This window comes from Empidonax traillii, unplaced genomic scaffold (genome assembly GCF_003031625.1).
Source record: "Empidonax traillii isolate 1590-97213 ecotype Southwest subspecies unplaced genomic scaffold, ASM303162v1 scaffold785:size696563, whole genome shotgun sequence".
Lineage (NCBI taxonomy): Eukaryota > Metazoa > Chordata > Aves > Passeriformes > Tyrannidae > Empidonax > Empidonax traillii.
This window is the reverse complement of record NW_020955978.1, coordinates 153,523-169,795: the sequence shown is the minus strand read 5'-3', so window position 1 is coordinate 169,795 and position 16,273 is coordinate 153,523. Positions and strand designations below refer to the sequence as shown.

The 16,273-nt window shown below is 42.8% G+C and overlaps 1 protein-coding gene across 6 annotated transcripts in view; it reads right to left on the bottom strand.

Annotated features, from left to right (window-relative positions):
* Positions 1-16,273, bottom strand: part of BEND7 (BEN domain containing 7) — a 48,462-nt gene that overhangs the window by 9,468 nt on the left and 22,721 nt on the right. For all 6 annotated transcript variants that reach the window (XM_027901451.1, XM_027901449.1, XM_027901454.1 and 3 more), the window contains 3 exons: positions 15,225-15,490; positions 10,165-10,390; positions 5,096-5,215 (listed from right to left, as the gene is read on the bottom strand). In XM_027901451.1, the coding sequence (XP_027757252.1) occupies positions 5,096-5,215; positions 10,165-10,390; positions 15,225-15,490 (612 nt within the window). The remainder of the gene's footprint in view (positions 1-5,095; positions 5,216-10,164; positions 10,391-15,224; positions 15,491-16,273) is intronic.

Sequence of the window (16,273 nt, the reverse complement as noted above, 5' to 3'; positions counted from 1 at the left end):
CTTAGGTTGCACCCAAACTGGGTAGCTTCTGACGTACATGTTTGCCTGTTAAGTGTACACTTGCTGCTTTGCTCTTTGGACAGATGCACATGTGTGCCCAGGGCTGGGAAGTTGAATATAGCAGTTACTCATTTTAATATCGCTGTTTTTATCTAAAATACTGGCCATAAACACACTGTACCGCATGTTGGGCTTCATCCTACATCCTTCCTTGGCCCTGGGTGTATTGCTGATTTCTTGCAGCATGTATATATTGTGTCAAAAGCACAAACCAGGGAATCAGCAGAGAAAGAAAAAAAAAACCCAACCTCATGCAAAACAATGGAAGCAGCAGTTTGAACAAGGACATGGGAGAAAAGGCATATTTCCAGAAAAACAAGTAAACTCTTTTTTTCTCCTTCTTTCCCACTATTTTACACTGCAACAAGGTGTTAATTTTAAACAACGATTCAAGAACGAAGCGCCACGGCACGTAATTTATTTAAATTAATACTGTCAGAAAAATTTCAGCATATTTTCTGACATTGCCATACTTTCCTTGAAGGAGTAGGGCAATCCAAAGTTTCCAGGTAATGCACAAGTCAATCACTTTGCACGAACAGCTCCTACCCTGTGTAACTTCGGCAGTATTAGAATAAAATCACAGAATATCCTGAGTTGGAAGGGGCCCACAAGGACCATCCAAGTCCAACTCCTGGCTCTGCACAGGACAGCCCCAAGAATCCCACCATGGGATTATTTACATATTGTTGTTACATGTTACCCACACGGTATCAGCTTTCCTCTCTCACCATGGACAGCTGCTATGGAATAAAGGCTCCTGGGCTCTTCAAAACATAAAAAGGGAGGAAGAACTTACTGTGGCAGACGTGTGGCCCCTGACCTGTTGCTTATTAATGGATGGAGAGTTTAGTAATCAAAAGGCTGGAATGCTCTGTCTGGCACAGAGGTGACAGGAACAGCCAGTCAGTTCCTTCTGATTTCACCAGGTTTAAGATCCCTCTTAAAAGGCAATTTGCATTGTAATTCACGCTGCTTTAAGAGAGGAAACCTACCCACCTACCTCTTCCTTTCACTTCTTCCCTTCCAGGGCCATTCTGCATCCCATCCCATCCACCACAACGGTTCAGCTCCTCTCCTGGGAGAAGACAGACCTGGCACTATGAAGCTACAGCGTGCTGTGCTATTGGCATGACGTGGGACCAGCAGTCAAGGCTGAAGAATATTATCATACTCTTTAATTTTAATTATAACATCTGTTTGTAACATTAACCTCGCAGTCTCTTCTCCCCTTTGTGACAGCCAACTTCAGAAATTTTGAAAAGACTGAACAAGGCCAATAAAAATTTAATGGCAGTGACAGCTTTATTCTCAGATCTAACAAATAAAAAAAAACCCTACCCAAGTCTCAGATCTCAGGCAATAATCTAAAAGAACTAAGAAAAAGCCAAAGCAAAATAAATAAATTTAAAAAAAGAAAGAGTATTTCCAGCTATGAAAAATATTGTCACTGAGTCAGAACTTAAATGAATTTTTATTTGGCTTAGGATAATAACCTTTCAAAATCTACACAGGGGAACTATTTTCTAGAAAGCAGAAATTTTAAGTGTTTTTTTTTGATTAGCTTTCCAAGTAGGGAGCTTTTTCAGTCCCTAATTCTAGATGAGCCAAACATGATAAATAAGGTTGAAGCTGGGCAGCATCTATGATCCAGAGATCATGATTTCATTTGATTTGAAAACACTCATGGGAGTACACCCTATAGAAAGGAGTACGAAAAGCAGATCCACCCCATTCATTTGCTAGAATTCCCTGAAATTATAATATCACTGAATGCTAGAGCAGGATTTACGTTTTCAGACTGAAATAATGTTTCACAGGATAAAGTGGAGAGGGTTGCTCATGAATGCCGTGTCCTACTGCCTGGTTTGAAATGAAAAAGTAATCAGAGGATGTACTGAATGGCTCAGGGGAAGGCAAGCAGGATGGAAAGTCTGCCCCTCCTCTCTTAAATATGTCTGCTCTTAAAATTTAGCTCAATATAGTGCTGACTAAAAAGTTGTCTTGTGGCTTCTGTAAAATAAATGGACCATCTTAAGCTTTCTCCATATAAAGCCTGTGTGTTATGACAAACCAGGGACTGATGTAGACAAGTAACTGTGATCAGGCAGCAGGGAGACACACTGTCTCAGAAAGTCCTGGGTGAAGTTAGAGTAATGTTGGCTCAGATTTGTTCTTTGGGCACCTCATTCTGTACCTACAGGCTCAGCACATGTTTCAGTGAGCAAGCAGAGGCAAAAGTGAAAGGGAATGACCTGTGAGTGTGGACATGAGGACACTCACTCAGGGAGGCTCAGCCCCTGCTCCACCAGCCACAAGCAGCCTGGAAGAGCTCAACAGCTCAGCCAGAAGAGTGATCAATCCCACACCCCAGTGGCTGCAATTCCCACAGTTTTAAAATTCTTAAAAGCTAAGTTTTGCAACATGGAGCCCTCAAACAACCTCTCCCACAAGGTCAAACCTCCCTCCACGCTACCCTCCCGTCCTGTTTTGGTCTCTGTAAGTTACACACAATTTTGGTGTGGTTTCACAATGAATAGTTAAATTGTGCAGTTTTACATCAGGATAAAGCTGCTGAGGGCTGAGAGATTAGGCTAGCAAACGTTTCAACCAGCCCTACAGACCTCCCCAGGCTTCTGCTTACAGCCATCTGTGGACACAAGATATGGGACTGGATGGATCTGCCACCTCATCAGCACTAGATTACTAAAATCAGAAGCTCACAGTTGTAACATAAAAATACCAACAAATCTTACTTCAACAAGATGAGGATGTTACTGCAACCAGCTGTCTGCTCCTGCCTCTCTGCTCAGATCTAGTGCTTTGCTGTCACAAAGGTCTTGGAAACACCTCCTTTGCCTCAGTGTAAGGTCAGCTTGGGTTAGCTTAAGCCACCAGTGGAGGTGGCAGGGGATGGAAGGGTGCAGAGGGCCAAGTAGTGTGTTCAGTCACTCCTGCTACACTGAAAAGAGCATGTCTGCCTGTGGCTACAAGTCAGAGAGAAACTGTGGCGCTTCAAGGATTGGCCAGTAAACTAAACAACACACAAAAAAGAGTTTTTCTACCAATCCAGGGACTGTGTAGGTTTTTTTCAGCGAGTAAACCTGAGAGGCTGCTAGGTACATTGCTGCTCACTACTCATCCACATACAGCGAACGAGTTACCTTCCCTCTGCAGGCAGAGACAGTGGAGCCTATCTGATCCTGTCACACTATACTCAGCTTCACATATTTTCCTTCAGTCTTGCTAGCTTAGAGACAATATCCTCTGCTTAGATTCTCCCATCCCCAGCAAGGACCAGAGATGGAGGTGGCCCCATTTGTAAGGCAAAAGCTGAATGTCATTGTCATTTTAATTAACATCCTGCAGAGGCACGAAGAAAAGCAAATAAAAAAGGATGAAAGAAAATAAAAATCAAAACAAAATTAGGTCAATCCTCTTTCCTGAGGGATCGTCTGCAGACAGCCCAAGGACCCTTTGCTTCCCACATCCTGCACTGCACCCTTCACATATTGAAGCCTGACATCCCACTCCCACCCTCCTGTCCTGGGGGGTGACAGGCAGCCTTGGAAGGGGCAGAAAGCAATCCTGTTGTACAACACCAGTAATCTGACACTGCCTTTAACAAGATTATCTTGTATCCCCCTGTCCTCCCTCCCCCAACACACACAAGAAACCCTTTTTAAGGCCAGTGCTGGTTTGCTTCTCTACCCAGGGAAGCTTATGCTACCGAATAATCTGCACTTTTTTCCTCCCCCTGTGTTATTTCTGTCTCTGGGTGTTTCTCATTTTCTTCAGTCTTATGCTTTTCCCTCCTGGCATTAATAACGTTGTGGAGAATGATTTCAGATGCCAGCCTAAGTGTGTGTGCTTCAGAGATGCAGCTTTGGACAGAAAATACTGGCTCTGGGAGACAGGGAGCTGGAGACGACATTTCCTGTGGTCTCGCTCACCACGAGGGACCAGGGGGTGAGCATCCCCTGCGGAGCCATCAGGTTTTCCACCCCATCAGCTCACAGAGGCTAACAGGCACTTAATTGTGGTGATGGGCAGCAGGGAAGAGGGGAAAAGGCAGGCAGCTAAATACAGTAACAGTGAAGGACCGTGTTTAATGACGCTGGCACAAGTGACCTGCCTCAGAAAACAGTGTCAGATGTGCCGAGGGAGAGACAGGCAAGAAATACAACCCTGACGGAGTCTTAGGGAAAGAGCAGGATGAGGAAGAGTAAGTGAAGCCTTGTGGGAAGAAAGCCCCTCGTAGGATTGGAGGCACGAAGACAGGAAGGAGACTAGTTGTGGTTTGTAAGGTAATTACACGTCTCTCAATCAGTGACACTGCTCTCCCAGAGCTCTGCTGGGGATTTCGAGACTGCACGTTGCTGTTGGTGGCTGGGGCTGAAAGCTCAGTGCTGAGCTCCACTGCAGGCTGGTCCCAGCCCCAAGCATCCAGGCTATCCCAGCCCAAGTGGAGCAGCTTTGCTGCAAAAGCCTGCCTAGATTACCTGTTACTCACTGCTGGCAAGCTGCCTCTCACGTATTGCAGAACCTTGCTGGCACAACCTGGGTGGGTGGGTGGGTGTTTTTTTTGCTAGAGTGATGCTGATTCTTTCACCAGGAATGTGAGAAGACTCATCTGTCCTCCCAGACACATAGTTTAGAGAAAAGGTCAGTTGGGTTATGTCTTAACATTGCAGTGAGTGGCTTGTCAAACCAAATAACATGGAATTATAAAACTTCCACCCTGGATGGATCAGCTAGTTTAGGAGTCATACTTGTGAGAAGAAGGGTTTGGGTGTTAATGGAAAGGAGTTAGAAAAAGACGCCAAGTTAACTTGTCTGCAAAGACAGCTCCTAAACTTACTACCATTCCAAAACCAAGGAAACACTGTACACGGAAACCTGATGAAGTGTTAGAGGTCTAATTTTCATAAAGTGAACAAGTACAACACTACAGCCAACAGGAAAAACACTTCCGTGGATACACAGGCTCTAAGCTTTTAATCTTACATGTTGTTCCCCATGTCTTTATACATACCTGAGCCTCTTTTTAATCGTCTTCTTGCCAGTTTAATTTGATCCTGAAGAATCTGGACCCAGTCCCTAGGACCAGGAAGTTTATCCACATGGTTAGCAGTGCAGTATTTTTCTGTAAAGACTGAAATAAAAAGATACCACCTTTTTGAAACGTGCCAGCAGAAAGGAGAAAAGGAGACTGGAGAAGAGGACTGTAATCAATATATATCAAGTTATTCACTAATGAAAAAGAATTTTAATGGCCAAATCCAGGACTGTGGGAATAAAGCCTAACTCAGCGTTTCACAAGTTCATAATTCAGAAGTCATTTGGGTGCATAAACATCACAGTAGTGCCATAGTTACTACATATAAAAGCCTGTCCCAGAGAAACGTTCTACACCTGATGTGTAGAATTTCACACAAAATGATCACAGAAAAATAACAGTGAACTTTGAATTCAGTCTCAAGTGTGGCAGGCACTTGTAAATGCTGCCTTCCATATGGTACAGGTAGAGACCTGAAGATCTGCTCATTTGGTGACCTCTTGGTCAGGTTCCTAAGGCTGCAGGCAAAGTGATGAAGGACTGAAGTCCTACCACTGTGGAAATCACAGATCTTATACTGCAAAGCCAGACAGAACAGAATTTTTATAAACCTACTTAAAAAAAAAAAAAAAAAAGCACCATTACTGAGAAAAAAGAAATATCCTACAGGTCCAATTTTGTATTTTGTAAAAGCGGTACAGAGAAGGTCAACATTATCTTTAAATCCATATTTACAGCAAACCTAACAATGTTATACCAAAAATACAACATTATAAAAGGAGTGAAACCAATGCAATTGATTTTCATCATGCAACTGAGAGGTGTGCAAAAAAATAAACAGGAGCAGAAATAGAAAAAATGTTATTGCTGTTAGTATTGATACCACAGTCTTGGTCAGAGGTCTCAGAGCCCAGTGTCCAATTATGACTGGCAAACAAAGAGAGAAAACTGGTCCCAGCTCAAGGAATTTGTAATCCTTGAGAATAAATGTCACATAAATGGGATAAGGAAACATGCAGCAAGAAAGAGACAATTTCAGTATTTTTATACACACACTTCTGAAGCAGTGCCAGCTGCTAAGTGTAAAGGAACCAAGAGCAATACCCCCCCTTGCAACCTCCTTCCACGTTAACAACTTCACAAAACCATGGCATGACAGGCCTTAGCAATGCTTTCCTCTGCGGTCTGATCTGCAAGGATGTCAGACCAACTCTGAGGGCTGCCTAGAGAAGTCAGTACATCCCCACACATTCACAGTGCCTGACTTGCAACAATCACCGTCTTTCTGAAGGCAGAAATAACCCTTCCCTTCTGAATCCACACGGTACCTGACACAACAGGAACCTGATCAATGACTTATGACTGCAGCTGCAGTTCCTGCTCGTGACCAGGGCCTGGGGACAATCTGCCACAGGTGCCCCCCGTGGGAATTACGACTCCTGCCCCCCTGTTTCCTGTACAGTGAGCCAGAGTCTGGCAATCTTGGAGAGCCAGGATGTTAACCTCCTTCTCTTCACTAACTTGTTTGTTCTTTTCTTGAATGAAAGGCAAAAGAGCCTTGATTGCTCAATGTGTGGTTAAGGGGAAGACCAATGTGGACACAACTGAATAGCAAGGAGGCAGGAGAAGTGTGACCTGCCCTTTCTAGTCCATCTGAGCTGAACAGTGTTAACAATCGCTCTGTCATAGAAACAGAGACCGGTTTGAGTTGAAAGGGCACTTTGAAGATCGTCTAGTCCAATCCCCCTGCCATGGGCAGGGACATCCTGCACTTCATCAAGTTGCTCAAAGCCCTAGCCAAGCTGACACTGAACACTTCAAGGTAAGGGGCAGCCACAGCCTCTCTGGGTAAACTCTGCCAGTGCCTCACCATCCTCATCACAAAAAAAACCCAAACCCCAAAAAAGTCTTCCTCATGTCCAATCTAAGCCTACTGTCTTTCAGTTCTATGATTCTATTGCTCCCTTGTCCTGTCACTACAGGCTTTGGTAAAATATCCATCCTCACCTTTCTTACAAGACCCCTTTTTATATTAAAAGGTCACAATAAGGTCTCCCCAGAGCCTTCTCTTCTCCAGGCTGAACAACCTTAGCTCTCTCATCCTGCCTTCACAGAAGAGGTGCTCCAGGCCTCTGATCGTCTGTTGTGACCCTCCTCTGAACTCCTTCCAACAGGTCCATGCCTTTCCTGTGCTGAGGACCCCAGAGCTCGATGCAGCACTGCAAGTGGAGTCTCACCAGAGTGGAGCAGAGGGACAGAATCACCTCCCTTGACCTGCTGCCCACGCTGCTGGTGATGCAGCACAGGATGCGGTTGGCTTTCTGAGCTGTGAGTGCACATTGCTGGCTCCTATCTAATTTTTTGTCCATCAGTACCTCCAAGTCCTTCTCTGCAGGGCTGTTTTCAATCCCTTCATCCCTCAGTCTGTTCTGACACTGGGCATTGCCCTGACTCAGGTGCAGGCCTTGCACTTGGCCTTGTTAAACATGGTTCATATGGACCAATTCCACACACCTGCCAAGGTCCCTCTGGATGGCATCCCTTCCCTCTGGGAAATCAACTGCACCACTCAGCCTGGTGTCATTGCAAACTTGCTGAGGGTGCCCCAGAAACCACTGTCTGTTACTGATGAAAATATTGGATAGCATTGGTTCCACTATGGATTCCTGAGGGATACATCACACTTATATATCTGAACACAGCTCATTGATTTCTGCAGGGAAGGATTTCACTGGCTGAATTCCTAGTCAACAACATAAAGGAAAAATAACTGCTTCTGATTATTTTTATTTTTTCATCTCTTTTTTTTCCCCCCTCAGTTCTGAGTGAAAGACTGGTGCAGCACACAAGGGAAGCTGATTGCCCAGGAGAAACACTGCAACTGATTCAACAAGTGCCACTGAATACCCAAAGTCAAAAGAGAGAATTGCTCCCTGGCTAATCATCCTGTTGCAGAAGCATTAAATTACTTGTAAGGATGGCAGTGAAAATGTTTTCAGACAGGAAGAGTAATTTTCAAGCAAACAGTCCTTCCTTTAAATTCCCTGCACTTTTTTGTCATGAATGTAGGCTTTTGTATCTCTGTCATGGAAAAGGACCAGAAGTGCCACTGAAGGGTATCTGGGCACGTGGTAGAGGAATGTGCTAATGATAATAATGCAAACAACATGATGTTGTTCCTGCAGAGATTTCATACTGGCTCAGTTATTTCTTGGAATAAATGAAACCACAGTGTGTGACAGCCCAGCTCCACGAAGGGAAGAAGGGTGCTATTGGAGCCAGACTCAGTAAAGATCCACAGGACGTCAGCTCTTGGCATCTTATTCCATCACAGCTTTTAGGGATGGGCTTCCCTATCAGGAATCAGGCAGCAGCGTTTGGGCAATACTGTAAATGCCAATAAAGAACACTGTTATTACAGTGGTTCCTCATAGTACCATTACAAATGAAATTCGTCTCCTGGAACTACAACTCCTCTCTTTCTTCTCCCAAACTCCAGCCAAGAGGGTTAAGCCAAGCCTCAGAATTTGCTCCAGTAATGTGGGCTTAGCTACTCAGAAACATTGCTCTCTGCAGGGGGTGATGGCTGCTACTTTAATAGTGCTCCTGCAATGACTGTAAAACATTTCTTTTATTGAGTGCTGTTCAAACTAGAGTGTTATTTAAAAAAAAAATAGTAATTTGGAATACTTCTTCTTCCATTTAACTTATTTATTAAAGCTTTTAATGAAGAATGAGATAGAGTGAAATCAGACTCCGATTTTTGCAGATTATTGAGCTCAAGAAAGGAAGGTACAAAACAATGTCTGTGACTTAAACCTGATTACAAGCGTAACTGTAAGAAAGTCTGCCAGCTACTCTGTAAAATGCATAAGGCTAAGACATGGGCCCAACATATACTTTGTTGCAGAATCGAACAGCTTGGAAAGGTCCTCTGAAGGCCTTCATGTCCAGCCTTCACGTTGCAATTTTCCACGTGTCGAGTGCTTCTTGTGCCTCTGAGAAGAGTCTGACTCCATCTTCTCTACACCATCCCACTAGGCAGTTGTGGAGAGCAATAAGGTTTCTCCTGAATCACCTTCTCTCCAGTTCTCTCCACCTGTGACACTTCACCACTTCCCTGCTTTAGTACTGTAAGTCTTGGTGGCCCTCCACTGGACTCAAGCCAGTATGTCAGTGTCTTTCTTTCATGGGGAGAGGGGTCCAAAAGTTGGCAGAGAGGCGGTTGCAAAAGGTTCTCCTGCCTCCTTTTGCTGCCAACACACAAACCAGAGACTGTTCTCATTGCCCTGTGTCTCCTAAGTAAGCAATCTGTACCTGAGGATGAGTCACAGCCTCTAAAATAAGCTTCACTTTGCAACACAGACTGTTTTCTTGGTAACTCGGGTATCTTCCCTACAATATCAGATTTCAAAATAAATAGAATGCAGTTCAGAACCTCTGGCCTAATACTAGCTCTTTGTACACTGTGATCACAGAGTTTGAAGGTACATGTGTTATTTGGAAGCTTTAAAGCAGCGGTCACTAAGAAAAAACACCCAGCACAGGATGCTCACACCGACCAAGAAATTTGCTCCCTGAGGAGAACGATCACCAGTTCTTAAGAGCATAAAATTCATCTCAGCCCCAGCATTACCTTCCTCCATCTCTCCCCAATCCAGCCACCTACTGCTAACAATTTACAGAACAGACACAGTCAGATGCAGTGCAAGACTCAGAATTTTGATTGAAGGGTATCAGTTACGCTGTCATTATGTTTTCAAGATTTCTTTGCATCTCTGATATACGGGGGAAAAAAGTAATTATCTTATGTGAACACTGAGTTTCTAACCTTAGAGCCTGACTTCAGAAACCAGGATCATTGGCTTAAAATTAACACAAGCTGTCCCCGTAGAAGCTATTTTTAACAAGTGAATGAAAGGGAATAAAAATAAGACTGCATATTTTAATAGACCTAACACACGTCAGAAATTCTAATCCCCTTACACTCTTCTTAGCTGAGAATATGTTCTAATTACACATATGAAAGAAAGCAGAAAACATACCTTTTATTGCACCCACAATATTTTGGTCTAGTCCTTTCCGGTTGTCATTGAGCCCTCTTTTCCTTTTGCCATTTGGTAAAGAGTTAGCCAAAGTCTTGTCATCAAAAAATGCACAGACCAGCTTCCTAAAGAGCAGACTTCCTGAGCGAGTGTAGTTTGATAGTATAGAGTCCAGCTGAGATTTTGGCATGAAGACATCAAAGCCTTCTGCAAGTTGCACTTCTGGCTACCAAAAGAATACAAATGTTTTAATTAAACGAGCATTCAAAGACATTGTTTTATTTCAATCATGCATCTGGTGAGACTTTACAATGATGTGATCCAAACATGAATCTTTTCCCAGCTATTCAGGACCACAGCAGCCTAACTCACTGAAATCAAACCCCACCAGTGAATAAGCACCTTAAAAGGCAAATCAAATAATCTGTCTGGCCTCTGTAATAGTTAACAATTACTGACATTATTTCTAGGTGTGCAGCTAACAAAAAGACAAGAGACATCTTTCAATACTGGGTAATAATGGCAACCCAGAGGACCATCCCAGGGCAATGCTCCTAAGCGATGCATTTTAGACATTTATCTAACCATTTAATGGACTTGTTTCACTGCCAAGTGCTGTGGGGCAGCCAGGCACTTCCAGGAAGCACAAGTGCAGGGATACTGGCCCGTTCCACGTGGTTTCCCAGGAGGGCTTGCAGCGCAGATATAGCCCACAGGAGTAGAGGTGGATGACGAGTTTGAGGTTGCCCTTGGAGCCCACCCTTGCTGAGCATCCATTTCTCCCTCCTTTTCATATTCCCAAAATGCATCCTTAGAAGAGGATGGTGTTAGACATACAGCTTATTTCAGCACAGAAACCCTCAACAGTAAATCTCAGGGATTTACAGGACTGTTATAAAGTGAGGCAGAGGGGAAGAAGAGGAAAGACAACCATGCTTATTTCACAGGAGTCTTCTCTCAAGCACATTCTGGGTCAAAGCAGACAAGGCCTTTGAGAAGTCCCCTTATCAAGAGCCTTTTTGCTGCCCTTGTCTGTACATATCAGAAATTACATGAACAGTGTTTGCAGAATTTTCTTCATAATGCTTATGTAAGACTTCTACATGGAATAATTATATTTCTGGAATGAAGACATTTCATGAATAAACTAAAATTTTTAAAGTACTATTTGGAAGCTGGCAAGGAGGGAAAAAAATCCGTGGTCATGATGAAAATAAGCCAACATTTCAGCCTTGCTCCTAAGAACTTGGTTTTTTTCTCCCACATGAGAAAATATATCCACCAATGATGGCGCATTTTCAAAGACGTTTACAGAGCAAGAGCAAGTGCCATCTCCCATCAAATCACCTGCAAACATCTTGAGTCTAGACAGAAGAAAGGGCTGCCAATCTCAGAACAATTTGGCTGTGTAACTCTTTTCCCATGGATTTTTAAAAATCAGTTATCAAGAGAGCTATAGCAAGCAGGATACTTTCAAAGCATGTACCATCATGAGACATGGACGTGTGCTGAGCCATGAAGATTACAATGCTTTGTGAAGTCAGGATGAAGACTCTTAAAACATGCAGATAGCAACAACAACAACAACAACAACAACAACATAAATCTTAAAAGCATGTAGTTTCTCAGCTTGTTCTGGATGAAAAGTTGTTTTTTACCTTGAGAACTTTCAAAATACTGGATCCAGCAAAACAGAGTTACTCTATTTGACATCTGACAATACTCTGATGTAGGTGGGTTTTTAATATGTTACTTCTAAACTTTCTGGTGACAGAAAAGATTTTCAAGAGTAAATAAATGTGGGCCAAGTTTACAGCTTGGGAAAAAACCTACTTCATGTTCATCAAAACCCAGAATGTAGTTGTCATGGTGATGAAGGTATCCTGTTCTGTTACTTGGGTCCTGTGGGAGACATCTAAGATGACCTGGATCAAAGACACCCAGGGTAGACAAATCATCTTCACTAATCACAGAATTGTTTAGGTTGGGAAAGATCCATAAGATTATCAAGTCCAATGTTTAATCCAGCACTGCCAAGCCCACCACTAAACCATGTCCCCAAGTGCCACATCTACACATCTAGTAAATACCTCCAGGGATAGTGACTCCTCCACTTCCCTGGGCAGCCTGTTCCAGGGCTTGACAACCCTTTCAGGGAAGAAATGTTTCCTAATATCCGACTTAAACCTTCCCTGGTGCAATCTGAGGCCTTCTCTTGTCTTGTTGCTTGTTAACCGAGAGAAGAGACCGACTCCCACCTGGCTACAACCTCCTGTCAGGGAGTTGTAGAGATCAAGAAGGTCATCCCTGAACCTCCTCCAGGCTGAGCCCCCCCAGCTCTCTCAGCTGCTCCTCATCAGAACTGTGCTCCAGACCCTCCCCCAGCTCCACTGCCCTTCTCTGGACATGCTACCGCCCTTCAACGTTTTTCTTGTAGTGAGGGGCCAAGACTGACGCCAGGACTGTGTGGCCTCACCAGTGCCCAGCACAGGGGGACAGTCACTGCCTTGTCCTGCTGGCCACACCGCTGATGCAACCACCAAAGGCCAGTTACTCCTGTGGTACCTTTTCTGACACCTCCTGCTTAAATCCCAAAAAGCCAGAAGGATTGCGAGGCCCCACTTTCATGGCCTGTATTCATACTGAAAAATCAAGATCAAGCAAGCTTTTGCCCTGTGGTTTCTTTTGCCCTTTTGCTTTTTGCTCTGTGGGAGGTTTCTGTCTTCCCCAAGTTCACTTTAGAACACCTGCATTAGGCTTTGACAGGTTACCAACCACCCTGTAATACAGTCATAAAATACATTTCAAACCTTACCACTGCACCAGCATGGAAGAGACAGCAGTATTTTAGTTTTGGTTATTTTATTCTTAATACAGGAATCAATTTGTTTCATCAGTGAAATAACTTGAAGGCAGAAAGATGATTTATTCTTGCTTTCCTTTAGTAGTAAACCATTCTTCAATCAAAGACAATCAGTGACTAATTGAACTTTATGATCACTTTGAATGTGATTTCTCAAGGAAAAAGCACTTGTCAGTAGATAATGATCATGCATAAGGAACTGGTGGGTAAACTATTTGTGTACAATAAAACAAATAAGACCTGAATGCCAAAGGCTTCTGCTGTGCTAAAATTAACAGGCAGTGAATTAGATTTAATCCTAGACTTTTTAGTAGCTTGTAATACATAGATTAAAAATTATTAGGACATACTATAACTGCAAAACAAACACAAGAAAGTTTAACTAAGAGTAACTGATCATTACATTTAAAAAGCAGGTTCTCTGATCCATGGGCCAGATTAAGGGTTGGTCTCACAAAGACTTTTTCCATCTCTGTAAGCAGCAGTATTTCATCACAGCGGGTCTGAACTAATTGCACTCATTTTGGCAGCCCCAATTTTATACCCATTAAACCTGGATTTTTCTTGAAGTTCAATAAGCGTTGGCAAAGCAGCAGTGGCAGCAGTGGTGGTGGTGCATGACACAGCACACACTACAGACAACCCGTGGAACATCCTCAAGGGAACATTCATTTACGGTGCTGTGTAAAATGTCTTTCAGTTTTTTCAGGCGTTCAGACACACTGGTGGTGAGCACACCAGAGATGCTTATGAATAAATAGAAAAAGATAATGTTGCCATTCATTCTGACAGAAGTGACTTTCTTTAGCCTTCTCAAAATGTTTAAGGTCCCATTTTATTTTCCCATTAAATATACCTGTTTTCAGAACTCAAATGTTTTCTTTCCAAAGACAAAGCAAAATCAATTTGTTTGTCTCAGAGTTCTGGCTCTGCAAATTTAGTCGAGCAGCTACTGTGGCAAGCAGGGGCCCAAGCATGGGTGGGCAGATGAGGACCTGATTTACGAGCCACGTTTTCTCTTCTCTCTTTCCTTAGGTCAAATTGGCAACTACAAAGAATCGTGTCCAGCGATGGAACACATTCATAAAGCCAAATTAAATTCCATCGCAAGTACAAAACTGTTTTCAAAACCGTGCTTCAAGCTGACAAGAGTGCCACAAGCAAAGAAAAATTATAAGCACAAATTGCATACTGGAGATAAATCGCCAGCCCCTCCCCAAACCTTTCCCTCAAACATTATTAAGCTCAGTACTACAAAAGGAAAAGCTCTGAAAAAGCATCTAGTTACCCTGTATCACTACACTGACTCTGTGGCATGAGACTGCAACCTAATTAGTGGTGTGGCTTGCATCTCTGTAAGTGAATTATTATGACAGCTCTTTTTTGTTATTAGTTCCCTCTTCCAGAAAGGTAGAACATTATCTGCTACATTGTTTTCATTTATGCTTATTAATACTGAATTTAATTATGTTTTTCTAGTTCATAGTACTTAGGAAATTGGAAAGCGTCTGCTCAAAATTAAAAATATATTAGAGAAATTAACGACCAGTTTACTCGTCGATGAACTGGTTCGGATGACATCAATTTAGTCATTAAACAAAACCAATCAGCCACCAGATACCTGAAATTCCTATCACTCTGTACACGAATCAAGAAAATATGCCTACTGCAACTTTATATGGGAAAAGCAGACATTCTTGGAGAGGCAAATTTTGGCCCCTTTAGTCACGCTGACATCATCAACAGTGTCAGGGCCCTCATCCAGCAACCACAGTGATGGAGACTGAACGATCGGATTCAGCAAAGATCGAATACACACGTGTTACTATGTGGGTTCAACAGCAATGACTGCCTGTGAATGGTTTATAGACCCAGCTCTTTTCGTGGCCCCTCACCTCATGGTGGCTCTTGGCAGTGGGAGAGATGAAGAGCAAGTTCCCACTACAAGCGCAAAGAACCAGGGCCTTGAACTCAAGGATGAACTACACGCTCATGAAAATTGGAAAAAAAACCCCAAACTTTGTAATCAGCAGTCCCCTCATCGAACCCTAACATCTCCATTCACCCCTACCCAGGCTTTGCTTGTTTATTCTAACAAAAAGTGGGAAGACACATCAATGGGACTTGAGTACCGATTCTCCTGAATGAGTCAGTGCTTTAAAATCCCGTGATCCTGCGCATTAAAACTTGAACTTACATCTGATGAAGCCGATTCAAGGATAATTCCAAATCCTGAAACGGGGGTTTCGGGTTTTGGGGGGGGTTCAATCGCTTGCAGACTCAGTCGCTCTGAGTTTGCTGAAAGCTTCTTTTCATTCTCTGCAGCGCTGGGTTTCTTATTCATTGCAACTGGTTCAAAAGTTTTCAGGGGCAGTTTTCTCTTTTTATTTCTCTTTCTTGATATTGTTGCCTTTTGTGCACAAATCAGAGGAACAGGAGGCTGCTGTCTGTTTTGAGTCCCAACTGAATGAAAGAAAGTAATGCATTAATTTTATAGACAAAAGCAAACGTATAATCACAGAGATGCACAATTAAACTGCCGACACACTGAACTTATTTTCCAGGTAAGTGCTGTGGCTTCCAGGGCTGCTGGTGCAGAAGAAACGCATTTTATCACCTTTGCATAATTTTCCAATCTGCACAATGGGAATAATGACACTGAGCTACTCTATGAGGCTTTTCAAGACATACTGATAAACAGCATTTCAGGAAAATTAGGAATATGTGGTTCTTTCTCCAAGTGACCACTGGGTGGTTGGTGAAGTGAAGCACTTAAGTGATGACTAATTTGCATACTCTCTTGAATGACTGACAATCTCACTGTCTTTGAGGATCTTTTCCTGATAAAGTAAGATAATACGAAGTGCTAATGCAATTACAGTTATTTTTATGACTGTGGTCTCCAAGTTAATTAGCTCAGCAAGAACATTTCAAGTACCATTATGCCAAGAATGAGTGAAAACACTATTGAGTAGTTTAATTTCTGGGAAAAAAGGTAACCCAAAGTTGCATCAGTGTGTTTTGCTCATACACAAAAACTGACATGTGTTACCTCTGAAATATAAGAAACCATATTTTATATATATCAACATTTTGCATTTCCCAGTATTCACAATAATTTGTATAAATTAAGGCACCAATCCTGAACCTGTAGCAATGCCAGTGAGTCTTCCAGCAGAATGCTATCAAGATACAATTACATCTGTGGATAAATCACTAAAAGCAAGGTTAAAAAAAAAAAAAAAA